Raw genomic sequence first — 15723 nt, 5'->3', positions numbered from 1 at the left:
CATGATCGTGATTTTAACCTACAGTTCTTATACATTTGAACAGAAACAAAAAAATTAAAGAAAGCAGAAGTATAATGTAGAACTTATTAGAGGATGACTTGTATAAAAACAAAGTAAATATTTTGGTACAAATACTGAAAACATGTGATGTTCCTCAAAAAAGATAGTTTAGTATTTCTTTCACAGATTCAAAACTCTTTATCACTTGGTCCAATTAATTAAAAATTAATGATGATACATGATAAACTTAGTATTATTTTTAATAAAGTATAATGGAATAAATTTGAGACTTATGTGAAAAGTCACCTGTTTCTTCACCAATGTAAGACTACTATAAAATGGTAGATGTCTAGGATATAGATGCTGAAATAGGTATTACCATACAAAGACATGGGTAATCACATATATAGTATAGCACATGACTCTTTCAGCCATGTTATTTGTGACATATGTTTCAGGTTGTATTTTTTTTTTTTGGCTATTTGGGTCACACTCAGCGATGCACAGGGGTTACTTCTGGCTCTACACTCAGGAATCACTCCTGGCAGTGCTCGAGGGACCATATGGGATGCTGGGAATCGAACCCAGGTCGGCCGTGTGCAAGGCAAACGCCCTACCCGCTGTACTATTGTTCCAGCCCCATGTTTCAAGTTTTAAGAGAGAAATAATTTGTTTATGCATAATCTTCCACGAGTAAAAAAAAACCTAGAATTAATGTTTATCATTTCATAATCTAAACAGGAACCAAGCCCAGACTTTTGTTGTTTTGGGGACCCAGCAGCCGTGCGTGGGGCTCACCCCTGCTCTGGCTGGGGGTCACACCCAGCTGTCATGTGCAAGGCAAAAGCCCAGTCCGCTGTGCTATGATTGCTCTGGCCCCAAGCCAAAGCCTTTTGGTTCCGTTTATTGCACTCCAAGTGTATAATTCCTCACGTATTTAATAGCTATTCCATAATGGATATTTTAAAATCTGAAATTATTACATGCCTATTATTTTTAAATGTCACAGCTTAGGGCTGGGGAGACAGAGAGCCCGGGATTGGGGTACGGTCCTTGAAGGCTTGGGACCTGAGTTCGATTTGCAGTACCTCCTGGGCCCGGAGCAGCACCAACGTGGCCCTGGGGAACTCCAGCACTGCCGGGAGTGGGCTGGTGGTCCCTGCGCTGCACTTCCCAGGTGGGCCAGGGGACACCGGGTCTCAGCGGCAGGAGCCCTAGACTCCTGAGCACCCCTCTGCAAGAATAGCAGCTGAGACGCGAGGCAAGCTCCAGGGGTCTCCTCCCCCAGGTCTAGGCCCAAAGGCTTCTGAGAGGTGAATCTCACCCTGGAACTGTGACTCTCCTCCCAACCCTCATATTCATGATGAACACACACACAGTGTGCCAAGTAGCCAGTCTTCTTTTCCTGTCACTGCACACTGGGCTATTTCATTATGTCCTAAGACCGGTGTCTTCGCAGGTGACAGGAGGCTACTGATCTCCACTGGCACAGCGCCAGGTGCTTCTGACTTCTTACTTGTATGAATAATGCAGTGGTGAATATTCTCTAGTTCATGTTAAGTGCTGCAGAGTTAAAATAGCCAGGTAATGTGACATGTGTGTTTTACATTCTGATCAGTGTTTCTGCGCTCAGGATCACTCCTGGCGGGCTGGGGGACCACATGAATGCCAGAGATGTAGCCTGGGGTGGTTGCTTGCAAGGCCAGTGACCTACCCACTGTACTACCGCTCCAGCCTCTGAGAGATGTTTCTAAAGCAGTAACAATAAGAAAACTCCTATTACCCCACATCTTCTTTCACACTGCGTATTACCAACTCTCCCCAGCCTTGGCTAACCTAATAGATGAATAGTGGGATTTCAGAATAGTTTTACTCAGTTTCTTTATAAGAGTGCATAGCTTCTTTCATGTTTACTTGCATTTATTCTTTGCCTTCTATAAACTTCCTGCTCACCAGCTTATTTCAAAAATAAATGTGTTGGGCTGGAGTGATAGCACAGCGGGTAGGGCGTTTGCCTTGCATGCGGCCGACCCGGGTTTGATTCCCAGCATCCCATAGGGTCCCCTGAGCACCGTCAGGAATCATTCCTGAAGGAAGAGCCTGTGCATTGCTGGGTGTGGCCCCAAAAGCAAAAATAAATAAATAAATAAATAAATAAATAAATGTGTTAGCCCTCTTCCAAGTGGTGTTCAGGAGAGACCCCTAGGGGGGCTCACTTACGGGCTGCAACGTCATCACTAGACCATGTGCAACCTCCAGCGCTCAGCCAGCTGTGTGAGTAACTAAAGGATGGACCCCCCACAAGCATGTGTGTGAGCCCTCAGCAGCCCAGCACCCCTTAGTCCTTGTAACAACAGCAACCAACAAAGGGAGAGTTACGTGGCAATTAATTATAAAAAGGAAGTAAGAGACCTTTCACTAAAGACTACAAAATAGCACCAGAATAGGTAAGTGCTTGCTTGGGTTGCAGCTGACCTGGGTCTGATGCCCAGTACCCCATAGGGTCCCTGAGCCTGCCAGGAGCCATCCCTGAGCACAGAGACAGGAGTCAGCCCTGAGCACCGCCAGGTGTAGCCGCCACCGCCACCAAAAAGGAAAAAAATTATTACAAACTATTTTTGAGAGATATTAAGAAAATAAACAGAGAACTCATGTTCTTGGCTTAAATGATTCAAACTGTAATTCTCCCGAGCTGATTTAAACCAATAACTCTCAAAAATACAAGCATCCATCCACTTTGATGGAAACATAAGCTGGTTCGGTTGGTCTTTATGGAAAACAGGATAGACAGTTCTCAAAAAATATCAAAATAGAATCATCATTTTTCAGAAATTTCCTAGAAGAAGGATGCGGCCATCCTACGCCTAGGTCTTGATCAAAAAATACAAAAACACAAACTCCGAAGCAAACCTCTTGGAGGCACCGGGCAGCCTTAGGGACGGCTGGACATGCAGTCAGGGACTCAGGAGGCAGTGACAAAATCCCTGGGAGACCCCAACACGGGAGGAGACAGGGATCTTTCTGGTTTGGTACAACAAGGCAAAGGACGGAACAATGAGGGCTTCAGTACAACAAGGACATCGATGGATGGAAACAATAAAGGAGAATTCAAGAGAGAAAGTCTGAGAAAACTGTACCCAGAAACTGCTGAAATCCCCCGAAAAACAGAAAAGCATCACACAGGGAAAAAGCAACGGAACAACAAAAGCAGAGGAATGAATAAGCATATGCGACTCGTAAAGACACCCAAAAAGGGGAAAAAATGGATCAAATAGGCTAGGAAACTGCCCGAGAGAAATAACACGAGTTCCAGGGGGCCAGAAGCACAGGAAAGACTGGGAAGAAGTCATGCAAAGAAAAATCAAGAGTTGAAAACTCGCCCAATGTGAAGATCAACTTAGCCTGCCAGATCCATGAAGTGCAACGAGTCCCAGTCAGAATAAACTCAAAGCGAAAAATGGGAAGACCAGAAAGAGCAAATCCAGAAACGGCCCACCAGGGAGCCGAGTACAGCCACAGCAGACCCTGCCAGGGCAAGCCTCTGGGCTAGAACGGGATGGTAAGGTGCAGCCAACGCACAACGGGGCAGACATCCAAGAAGAACTCGTCTTCCAGCTGGGTCATCATTCACGTTTCATGTTGCAATGCAAAACCTCGCTGTCAAACCTCACTAGCAGATACAGACGAAGAGAAGGGCCACATGGAGGGCGGGATCCACAGCTCCCGGAAAAAAAAAAAACAGGTTCCAAAAAGAGCCGAGATCATCGGGAAGTCCCAGATGGGGTAGGTACCACATCCCGCCTCCCCCCCCCGAGATGGAACCCCGGTGACCAGAAGCCTCTACAAGCACAGCTTGAGTATGTGGGAACTAGGACTTTTCCTCAAAACCGTGTGGCCGCTTATGCGGCCGCGCAACATCTCTCTATATACAAAGTGATCAATGGGAAGTAAACCACCCAACGTTTCTCCCTGAAAATCAGAGTTAAGTTTGGAGCACGGCCACAGCCCCAGAAACACAAGGACTTAATGCAGAACCCAGCACGGCCACAGCCCCAGAAGCACAAGGACTTAATGCAGAACCCAGCAGCTTGGAGCAGAAAAGTGAACAGACTATGCGTTAATCCAGGCCATCATGTCTGCCCGGAGGGGAAAGGGTGTTGCTCCCTTCCGCCCTCCTCCCTCTGGAAAGAAAGATGGCGGCCGCATGGGAGCCTTGTGGACAGCAGGTATGAGCCGGGGGTGTGGGGGCGACTAAAACCTCATGGGAAGGGGCATTTCGGTCCGCCCTTCACGCCCTACCGAGGCCACCAGTTGCCCCCCACGAGCGGCTCTCCAGCATGGCCACGACTCCAGAGCACAGAAACCAATTTCTTAACTATCTGACTTTCAGTAGAAATACTTCCAGGGTCAATAAGTAAAATAGCAGAAATCCAAAACCAACATTTAATTCTTGAACCCAGCTGTAGAAAGCAAATCATTTCACAATGCTTTTTCAGCATGTCTGATTGGGGGGGGGGGGGTAAACTCTAAATAATAGTGGTGAATCTTTTATTGAAACAATGAATCTAATCAAAGCAGATAGAGTGTTAACTAGAATTCATCTGCCTCACAGGGACTGGGAGGGGTGGGGGGTGGGGTTTTATTGGGGTTCTTCATGGTAAAAAATAAGTATTGGTAAAGGGAAATGTGTTTGATATTTGTACGACTGAGACCTAAACCTGAAAGCTTTGTAACCTTTCCCACAGTGATTCAATAAATAAATAAATAAATAAAACCGAGCTAACAGAGTTTTTTGTTGTTAAACCAATACCGCAAGGTGCACTATATGGTCTCATACAAAAAGCTGAAGAAACAAAGTCTAACCACAGAAATGTTCAGAATCGACACAAAAAAGATGGCATCAGTTTTCCTTATTTCAATTCAACAGTAACATTTAATGTAAGGGTTTTCTTAAACCTCAATGGTTCACTATTGTTTCCACACCACTAAAAAGTATTTTCTAGACCTTTTATCATCTGAGCTGGCACCATTTTTGAAATTTAAAAAACAATTGTTTTTATCAATTTTGGCTTTTGCTACTGTGTGAAAGAAATGTATCCAGTCAAATATTTAGATTGGCATTACTATTCCTTTGGTTTTTGGACCACCCAGCTGTGCTCAGCGTTTATTCCTGGTATGCTTGATGTACCATATGTGTGACAGGGACCAAACCTGGTTCTGCTGCTTGCAAGGCAAGTGCCCCATCAGCTGTACTCTTGCTCTGTTTCTAATTTTTATTTCTTCAACATAAGATAGGAAGTGGTATCTCTGCCTCTTTGAAAATTCTTAGGAAATTCTCATAGGTTAATAAATTGCTTCTGAAAAAGCAAACAGTCCCCCACATTCCCTATCAGTGGGAATATGGCAGAAGTCTTATTCATAATTTGAAGACTTCTCCTGGTTATTCATAATTTAGTAAAATTGGGGCCATAGGGAGCCCGATGGGTCGCACACGCCTTCACACCCGAGGCCTGGGGTGGTTCTGGCACTACTTGGTCCCCTGTGTGGCCCCAAACTAACCAAACAAACAAGACAGAATTAGGGATGTAGTTTGGCTAGAGAGTGCATGTCTCACCTACAGAAGGCCCACAAACATAAATAAGAGAATAATAACTGAAAGTGCAGAACTCCTAAGTCAAAAGAGCCAGGAGTGTATCTATCCTAAGCTGGAAGCATCATCACTTCTGAAGCTCCCCTGAGCGAACAAGCAAATGCCACGTCTGCTCGTGCACCCCTCTACTGCATCACACACTAGTGGTCTTCATGTTCTCACCTGGAATGTCGAAGGCTGTCCTTTTTGTTTTTTGCAGAACACAACGTGCACTCACAGCCAACGGCGTGGGGTTTGGGCAAAGAGACATCCTGCTTTAAGAGCATTGTTAGGATCTCGTAGTTGTTCCGATGAGCAGCTAAAATGACGGGAGCCACATCCATAGTTGTTGAATATTCGGGATTTTGAATTCTCTCCATTAACTTCTGAAAAATAGTTATATAAATGTCCTAAAGTTATTACTTCTGATTTCAAAAATAACCCCATTTATCTGGAGTAACATGGAAAAAAAATGGAAGTCAGGAAGAATTATTTTAAAGACTGAAATAAATATTTTACCAGGACTAAATTCTTTTGAAACCTCAATACTTTTTAATTAATAAATGCAATATAATTATAAAAGGCAGAATATTTAATAGGAAACATTCAGACAACTAGAATTCTATTTTACTAACAAAGTGAGAATATCTAGAGAAATGTGTTAGGGATTAATTTTCACAGGATTATCAAAAAAAGCATGACAGGAATAAAGAATAAGAATTTAGAAAAAAGAAAATACTAGAAAACCAGAAATATTAGAATTAGGGAACGTGACAAATGCATGCGAAAAAAATTTTTTAAATTTCACCTCTTTGGCAAACTTTGTCAAATCAGTAACATTCAAGATACTTAAAAGAAGTAAGTAAATAGGAAGTACTCTTCATTCTGTATTTCTAATAATTACCTATACTACTTCCTGTTGCCAGTGACAAAAACACTGACAAGAATAGCTGCTGCCAAATAAATGTGGGGACTACTGGGCCCTTCACACTTCAAATCATAAAAAAAAATCATCTTTAATGCCCCAAATTTCTGAAAATTTGAGCACTGCAATCCCATGAAGAAACTGAGGCTCAGAGGAAATAAAGCCCCACGATACACAACCAGAAGGCGAAGTGTGTGGAGAGCCAGGTGTGTGTTCCACAGAGCCTGAGCCACACTCCCTGCGTGTCCAGGGCACGGCAGGGGACGGGAACAGTCGAACTAAAGATCAGGGGGAAGTGGAAAAGCTCACCCTTTCGTGACTATTACACATTCTTTCCAGGACTTTTCATTTTTCAGAGATTTTCCTGAAAGATGTTTGATTCCATAGCATTAGCTCAGCAAGTTCAAGTTTTGCTGGATAATTTTATTAACATTTTAAAAGTAATGTGCACACTCTATAAAGTATCTGAACACAAATGAAAGCATAAAAAATGAAAATACCTGTACTGATACTGGGCCCGCTTGAGCAAATCAATGAACAACGGGAGGACAGTGACAGTGACAGTGTGACACTACTCAAAAAATATCTTCCATAATGTCCCTCTAGTCCTCTCTCTACTATGCCCCATTTTGGGGACATCTTTGGCATGAGTGATTTTGCACTCATTACTTAGGAAAGGGAAGGTCCTTGATATTCCAAAGACCTAGATTCCTTTTAAAAAAAAATCTCACTAGGCTGACTAGAGCCCAGAACCGTCAGAGGAAACTTTATGTATAACTTTATGTAAATTTATTTCATTTAAAGAAGTTCACCCTATATTCAAGATATTTTATTTTACTATTTAAATATCTTTATGAATTGAACTTAAAAAAATTTAACTGTCTCATAAACATTGAACCACTTGAGTGAAATTATAGGTCCAAGACCAAAAGCAGTCTTTTTTTTTCTTTTTGTTTTTTGGGTCACACCCAGCTGTGTTCAGGCCTTACTCCTGGCTCTGTGCTCAGGGATCACCCTCCAGTGATGCTGGAGGACCATATGGGTGTCAGAGATTAAATCAGGTAGGCTGTGTGCAAGGCCAGCATCCTACTCACTGGACTCTCTCGCCTGCAACCCATGAGCAGTTTTAAAGAGTTCTCTCACTCACTCTCTCTATGTCTTGGTGCACGGCAGAGCCTGGCAAGCTACCCATGGTGTATTCAATATGGCAAAAACAGTAACAACAAGTTTCACAATGGAGATGTTACTGGTGCCCGCTTGAGCAAATCGATAATCAATGGGAGGACAGTGCTATAGTGTATGCATACATATATATATGTATATATATATTCCTTTTCAATAGCTTGTTTTTCTTCTATTAATCAATTCTAGAATTTCGACATACTTATTTCCCTTTTGCAAATTAATATATTTCCCATGTACCCAATATTTTAAAATATTTAATTTATCTAAAGTTTATAGAAAAATCTTAAAATTTAAACCTTCTCCCTTGTTACTGGTTATAAAGAAGAAAAATTACTCTCTCCTAAGATTACGCCTAAGATTATAATTTTATTATCCATAATATAATCTAGTCGGGCTGGAGCAATAGCACAGCGGTAGGGTGTTTGCCTTGCACGCAGCCAGCCTGGCCAAGCCAGGTTCGATTCTTCCGCCCCTCTCGGAGAGCCCGGCAAGCTACCAAGAGTATCTCGCCCACACAGCAGAGCCTGGCAAGCTACCTGTGACGTATTCAATATGCCAAACACAGTAACGATTAAGTCTCAAAAAAATGGAGACGTTACCGGGCCTGTTCGAGCAAATCGATGAACAACAGGAGGACAGTGTGACAATATAATCTAGATAATATCCAAAGACAATTTACACTTGAAAGTCAAAACTTATCAAAGACAGTTGATAATCCAAGGATATCGAGTGGATTCACTGAAATGGTGAAAGCAAGCATATAAGAATACTTGACACTGCTTGCTTCGAAATAACAAGGCCATTAAAATGAAGTGCTGATATGGCTGGAAGTATCTCAGTGATGGACAGAACATCTTTTTCACCAGAGACAGCGCTGAACGCCATAAATTTGAAGACCTGACTGGCAAGACCAACAGTGTGGAGATGACTGATTCAATTTCAGATGAAAATCTTCCAGCACAGTGTGATCTCTCTGAGCTCCCAAAAGAAAGTAACCCGCCTGTGGGGCTGGAGTGATAGCACAGTGGGTAGGGCGTTTGCCTAGCACGCGGCCGACCCGGTTGGATCCCCAGCATCCCATATGGTTCCCTGAGCACGACCAGTAGTAACTCCTGAGTACAGAGCCAGAAGTAACCCCTGTGAACATTGCCAGGTGTGACCCAAAGAGCAAAATAGAAAGGAGGAAAATAACTCGCCTAAAGGTTTAAGGCGGAATACGCTCCAGGCAGAATATGCACGTCAAAATCACAACTGCAGAAGAGATTCCAGAAAACTGCACAGAATTCGAAGTACATCTGATCCCTTGGATGGGAACTGTATCCTTGGCCTGTTTTTCTCTATTCTAATTACTCTCATAAACTAGGTGATGCCTCCTCTGAGAACAGTCACACGCAGTTTTTTAAATAATCTGAATTAGAGCATTTCAGTTAAAATAGGGTAAAGTGTGCAACTGAGTGAAGTGTCTCACACTTCTCTGACAATGGCGGATAATATAAAACTAACCGATAAGCCTGCGGGACAATAGTTTTGTTCTGCATGTGACCAAATTATTTTCCAGGTGTTATTTAAATTGCTTATTCTACTATATCATCACCAATAATTAATGTCACAATTATTGAATTTTGATATAGTAAATATATTTTAAAGTTAGAATGATTGCTAGCAGCTCTCTTACCAATTATAAAAGCAATAAAGAAAAATATTTATCTCCTTAACTTGGTGTTCAGAGATAACTGCTATTAAGTAACATTTTGCTATATTTCCAAGCAGCTTCCGTTTCTTCATGTTCAACCTTCGGTCACATTACATATACAATTTACTACTCTCCTACTTTTGCTTCAGCTCTAACTATTTCTTTCAAATACCATTTCCAAGCTTTTATTTTGGGATAGCTAGATGTGACCCATGACTTTCTCATTGCCACAAATAAGTTTGCAATTAACAATTTGTCACATTTCTGGTCACTTTCTTGAGAAGCGTGATGATACCCTAGGCTAAAGAACCTGGACAACTTTCTTATTTATGACATTTCTCACCAAACTGCTTTCCAAAATACCCTCCCCAATCAGTGGGGCAGGAGACTATTACTGCTACACAATGATCACGTTTTAAATTTTGCTTAATAAGCAAAAATTAGTACTGCATTTGACAGTAAATAAGGTTTTAATACCTGGTGTTTTCGTTTCTGATATTTTTATGTCCTTGTCTAATTTAGTTTTTTTCATCAATTCATCTAACACTAAGATTACATTCTTGAACATGCTAAAAAATGTCTTTTATCAGTTTTTCATCTGCTTTTCAAATTTCGCCTGCCTGAATTTCAGAAATTTAACTTCTACAAGGTAAAGGGGTAGGTAGGCTGCTATGATTTTTGTCCCCTGCTTTTCTATTAGAGTCCTTCCACTCCAGGTCAGATATCCATTTACTATCAGTTTTGAAAGAATTATATTTCATTCTTAAAATCCATCTGGAAACTAGCCTAGAATTTCAACAACCTATAGAATCTCCCAAACTAAATACACTGGTTCATACTGAAAGTATGAAAATGTCACTAACATTTATTTTAAAAAAGAACTCCTGAAAGCAATATTAATTAATTATTCTTGCAAATGTCTACTTACTTTAAGCAGTGTTTTACAGAAGAAAATCTATTTCAAAAAACAAAATAATTTGAGGGGAAGAAAAAAAAGGTGACAATGGGGAAGGTGATCTATTTTGGTTTAAAAATTCAAATTAATAAGTATTTAAGAGTACTGACTACTATGGTTGGTCTGGACGCTCGCTTTGGCCGGTGATTGAGTAGGATATCAACCGCTCCCACTACTTCCGAGTCGATTGCCACCAAAAGTGCATCTGCAGACTTTAAAAACAAATAAAAAAAGTTAAAAATTAAAACAGAGGAGAAAAAGTCAACTATTTGTACCAAACTGCAACGAGAACTGAACTGTATTGTGTACAGCTATCCTGTGTCTTACGAGAAGACGCTCCAGCTAGTACCTCGTTGGCATCAGTAGTGCCGGTACCCGCTCCCACATCTGTCAGCCTGGAGTCCTCGAAGGGATGAGGGGTGGCAGTGGGGCTGCGGGTGGGCCCATGGAGTACTCCCTAGCCCCGCCCCCACCAACCGCCCCCCAGAGATCTTCACTGTGGGACACCCCAAACCTCCAAAGAAATGACCTAGACCTATGCCTACAGGTTAAGGGGTGAGTGTCATCTGGTAAAACGGATGCTCAGGGCAACCATGGGGCAGGCAACAGTGAGAAAAACGTAAACAGGAAGGATGTAGAAAAGACATGTGGGTTTAGGTCTCCAAAGCACACAGGGCTGACTGAGACAGGACACACTCGCCACTAATACTGACAATCTGACCAGGTGCAAAGCGTCATCACCTTCAAGGACAGAAGGAGAATGACTCTCTCATTCTGAGGCACCAACCTGGATGGGCACTTGGCAGCTCTCTGACTAGGCTCGCACCCAGTGAGTACATTGGGCAACCTCAGCATCATTTTCTGAGCTTCTTTCCTTTCTTTTTAAAAAGAAAATCATGAAGGTACTTGGGAAACATTAGGATAGATAATGATTTAATCTAATAAAATGCCCAATTTTCAATCTTTATATTTTTAAACTGTTATAATAGCCATTTAAGTACTCATACTCCTAAAATCAAAACTATCTGATATTTAATATTGTTTATTACTCATACTCCTGAAAGTGAAACTATTAGACATTTAATACTCTTTATTGTTCATACTTCTGAAAACTATAAGAAATTTAATATGCTTTGTATGGAGAACAATAATGCTCTCCTCCATTTTATCTCAACTCAAAAATTGACCAACAAATGAAAACTTTATCCTGGTGTTTGGAAAAAGGACTGCATCACACCAACAGACAGAGGGTCACACTCAACGATCAGAAACAGCTTGTGTGTTTCCACATAGATTTAAAAAAAAAAAACTGTGGGAAATCTTCATTATTTTTCCCCTTAAAACTTTAGCCTTCTGTGTTTGATCATTGTGTGACTGTAACCCAAACATGAAAGCTTGTAACTGTCTCACGGTGATTCAATAAAATTAAAAATAAAATAAAATTAAAATTAAATAAAATTTTAGCCTTCATTGTGCTGTGAGCTTAGTATTAAAAGTCCAGCATTACTCTTCCTCAGCATGCACTGCAAAATGGTCTCCAGTTTCATTCTGTTTTAATGATACTTGATCAGGTGAAAGAAGCCAAAAGGAAGACTATGTCCATTGCACACTTCATTGATGAATTTTAATTTTAACCTCTAACCTGACTCTGGCAGGCAGTTTCAGCCAGGTGACAGGTTGTGAATGTCCGAACACTCCCTCCCAGAGGCCCACCTGCCAGTCACTTGGGCTTCCCGGCAGGAAGTGGCCAGGGAACTAGCCCGGTCACCTGGGTCACCTGCAAGCTGGGCAGAGATGCCCTGTCCCAGCACCCCACGGGCCAGGGGTGCAGGAGGGCTGGCTGCTCCAAAATCCACTCCAGAGGAAGAGAGCAAGCATCACCCAAAGCTCACCGATGAAAAGAGAACAGGTCGGGGGAGCAAAACCACTGACATCAGAATAAGCCGTTTCCCAGAGGAAGCCAAGCAAAAATGATTCTGCCTTCGATGAGTCCCATTCGCGGTGGCAAAAGTTAAATTATATTCAGATACACTATTTAGTAAAGAATAAAGTAAGATTTATGTCAAATCTTTCAGTGCTTAAAGGATAAGCTTCAGGTGTAAAAAAGTATTATTGACAGAAAAAGATCGTGTCAATAAGGAGATAGTGATGACATTTTCTATACAAATTTATAAATGCTACTTGATAAACCAAAGGCAGCTTTGGGAGAAAATGCATTCTGATTTTTTTAAATACCCGCAGGCAAACAAAATACCCTCATCAATTTTATCTCAGGATTTCTCACAGTTATTTTCCATTCCTTATTGAAATCTATTCAGTAAATGCACTTATTGTATATTTATGAAGTTTGTAGCTTCCACTACATTTCAGAATTTGTCTTTTGAACAATTCCCATACTCTTTCCTCTAAGTTTAGAATATAAAGTCGCTTATTTTCTAAAGGTAAAATTTCCACCTTGATATTCCAGTTAAAGTTCCCCTATGAACGGACCTGAGTTCTTCCCTTAGAGAAATATCAGCATTGATCCTATCTTTCACTTTCCATTCAAAACTTCTTTTTCTCGCTCTCAAGTGTCTCAAATCAACGTAGATCATTTTCTCTGCTTCTACTGATACAAGAGTTTTAAACTCCAAAGAGTTTTAAACTTTCCTACCTCTGTATTTTCCTTGGTGTGTGAGTAACACATTAAAAACTTATGTTCACAACATTGCAGTAGCCCACCTTGTGTGCTGAGATAAACCCTGACATCTAGCGTCCCTCACTGATGGAGATGATTGAAAAACTGGAACCTGTTTCTTAGGTAGCACTGGCACTGCTACCCTCCCCAAGGCAGCCTCACCTCCTCTGCCTGAGATGGAACCTTTCGTTCTAAGTGCCCCTTTGAGACTGCCCAAGTCCTAAGCTTCCCGTCTCAGCTTTCTGTTCTCCCATCCTTCTTTCTCCCAGTCTCCCATTTCTGTCACTGTCACTGTCCTCCCGTTGTTCATCAATTTGCTCGAGCGGGCATCAGTAACGTCTCACAAAAAATGGTGAGACTTATTGTTACTGTTTTTGGCATATTGAATACGTCATGAGGAGCTTACCAGGCTTTGCCGTGCTGGTGAGATATACTCATTAGCTTGCCGGGCTCTCCGAGAGGAGTGAAAAAATTGAACCCTGGTCAGCCGCGTGCAAGGCAGATACCCTATCCGCTATACTCTAGCTCCAGCCCCATCCTATTTCTAAGATCCCAAATAATTTTGGATTCTATCTGAATACTCGACAAGTTTTGTCAATTCTCTTAGGACATCTCTTTAGACCTGCCACGTTCCCACCTATTCAAAAGTCACCAGTCAGCCTGTGGTATCCTGCTTGGTTCTCGAGCCCTCCCAGAAACCCTGACGAATGGATGCTCAGGCATATACAGGGATGGCAGAGCCCTTTCTATAAACTCTGCCTCTCCTCCATGCTTTAAATCGCCTCTGCCGTATTCCTCCCTAATACTACATGAATAATATGCGAATCATCATTCGAATGGCTAAAGCCAGTCCATGTGCCCACAGCAGCAGCACTGAAGCAACGCTCTGAGCCCAGGACACATAGGGCTGAGTGGTCCCCGACATGGGCATCCTCCTCTCTGCACCCACAGCGCTGACTCCAACTGACTCCGCTGCCCCACTTCCCAGCCCGTCCCAGATAGTCACCGGGCTCAGTCTGCCCAAATTATCATCGCACATACCTTCTTTCTTACAAATCATGGAACAAACCCTACTATCTATCAAATAAAACTCATTTCTTAACCTGGTATTTAGAACCGACCCCCCCCCCCCGCCTTTTAAATCAATTTTTACTTGTTTTTCCAACTATTTTCCACTCTGCTCCAACCCGAACATTTTGCTCAAAAAGGGCTTTTAATTGAGTGCTTCAAGAATATACATGGGGCTGGAGCGATAGCACAGTGGGTAGGGTGTTTGCCTTGCACGCTGCCGACCTGGGTTCGATTCCCAACATCCCATATGGTCCCCCGAGCACTACCAGGAGTAATTCCTGAGGGCAGAGCCAGGAGGAACCCCTGTGCACTGCCGGGTGTGACCCAAAAAGAAAAAAAAAGCATAAAAAAGAATATGCATGGGCCCCAAAATAAATAAATAAATAAAATTAAAAAGAACAAAAAGAAGTTGGCGGCTGGGGTGATACACAGCAGGTAGGGTGTTTGCCCTGCATGTGGCCAACCTGGGTTTGATTCCCAGCATCCCATATGGTCCCCTGAGCACTGTCAGGAGTAAGTCCTGAGTGCAGAGCCAGGTGTAACTCCTACACATCGTCGGGTGTGACCCAAAATAGAAAAAAAAAAGTAGCCATGGCCTGAGCCTTTGCTCACCTCCGTTTACCTTTCTATACATTTCTGAGAGTGGAATTAGTTCTGGGTAAGAGTATAAATTCTGTTCCCAGAAGCTGGCTTCAAATTCCAGTCTATCCTATCTGGAGGAGTTACAAAATTGTTCCGTGCCTTGGTTTCCTCTAGAAAGTGGAGATAATGAAAGCCCTCATCTCGTAGGGCAACTCCGAGGACAAATATGTGCATTTCTTTTTTAATTCCTCGCACAGGAAGCACTACATAAATACCACAGTTAATATCCAGGATGGAGCCCAGGAAACCTTGGGCAGTACAAATCCGGGAGATTTCCTTTCTGTGCTGCACCACACTGTAAATCACTCTAAAACAGGGCTTCCCAACAGAGACATCGGTGGGGTGTGCAGTCACCCCATGCTTCACTGTTTGTGAGCTGGAACAGCCTGAGTTCCAGGCAAGCAGCACCCAATTACAGAGCCGCTGGTAACCTACCCCTCAGCCGGGAAACCGAAAAGGTCTCTGGAAATAGGTCTAGTTGGGCAGACTTGGCAGCAAAGGCTGCTGGCCTCAGACAAAACACTCGGAAGCACTTGGAAAACTCAAAGCAATCAACCAGGGTCAAGTATCACCACGGGGCATTAGTAAATGCATTTTGGGGGGGGGGGGTTGAGGTTTGATTTTTAAGCTAATGAAGCTCCACTGTCCAATTAGTCTTCATATTCTAGTGCAGAAATTATGTTTTACTTATTCATTTCCACGATCACATTCAAGCAAAGATCTTGAACATTTATTCACTGATGGGGAAGATACAGGTAACCTGAGTTGAACAGAGAACTGGAAAGAGCATGGGATTTGCGGCCAAAAGATCAGGTTCCAAAGTTAGCTTTGCCTCAAGTCATTTAGAACTTAGGGCAATTCATTTAGGTTTATGAGCCTCAGTTTTCCAATCCAGAGAAAGTAACACCTACACAGGCTGGCTGTGATTAAGTATACTTGGGTATGC

The 15723-nt window shown here is 42.3% G+C and overlaps 1 protein-coding gene across 2 annotated transcripts in view; it reads right to left on the bottom strand.

Moving 5' to 3' along the window:
- TRPC1 (transient receptor potential cation channel subfamily C member 1) overlaps positions 1-15723 on the bottom strand; it is a 55179-nt gene that overhangs the window by 28008 nt on the left and 11448 nt on the right. Inside the window, exons 3-4 of one of the 2 annotated variants that reach the window (XM_056114191.1) lie at positions 10498-10599; positions 5813-6015 (exon numbers count right to left, since the gene is read on the bottom strand). In XM_056114191.1, coding sequence (XP_055970166.1) covers positions 5813-6015; positions 10498-10599 — 305 coding nt within the window. The remainder of the gene's footprint in view (positions 1-5812; positions 6016-10497; positions 10600-15723) is intronic. The other variant, XM_056114192.1, reaches the window with a different exon arrangement.

This window comes from Sorex fumeus, unplaced genomic scaffold (assembly GCF_029834395.1).
Source record: "Sorex fumeus unplaced genomic scaffold, SorFum_2.1 ptg000024l, whole genome shotgun sequence".
In the NCBI taxonomy this organism is placed as follows: Eukaryota; Metazoa; Chordata; class Mammalia; order Eulipotyphla; family Soricidae; genus Sorex; species Sorex fumeus.
This window is presented reverse-complemented; position numbering and strand designations above follow the sequence as displayed.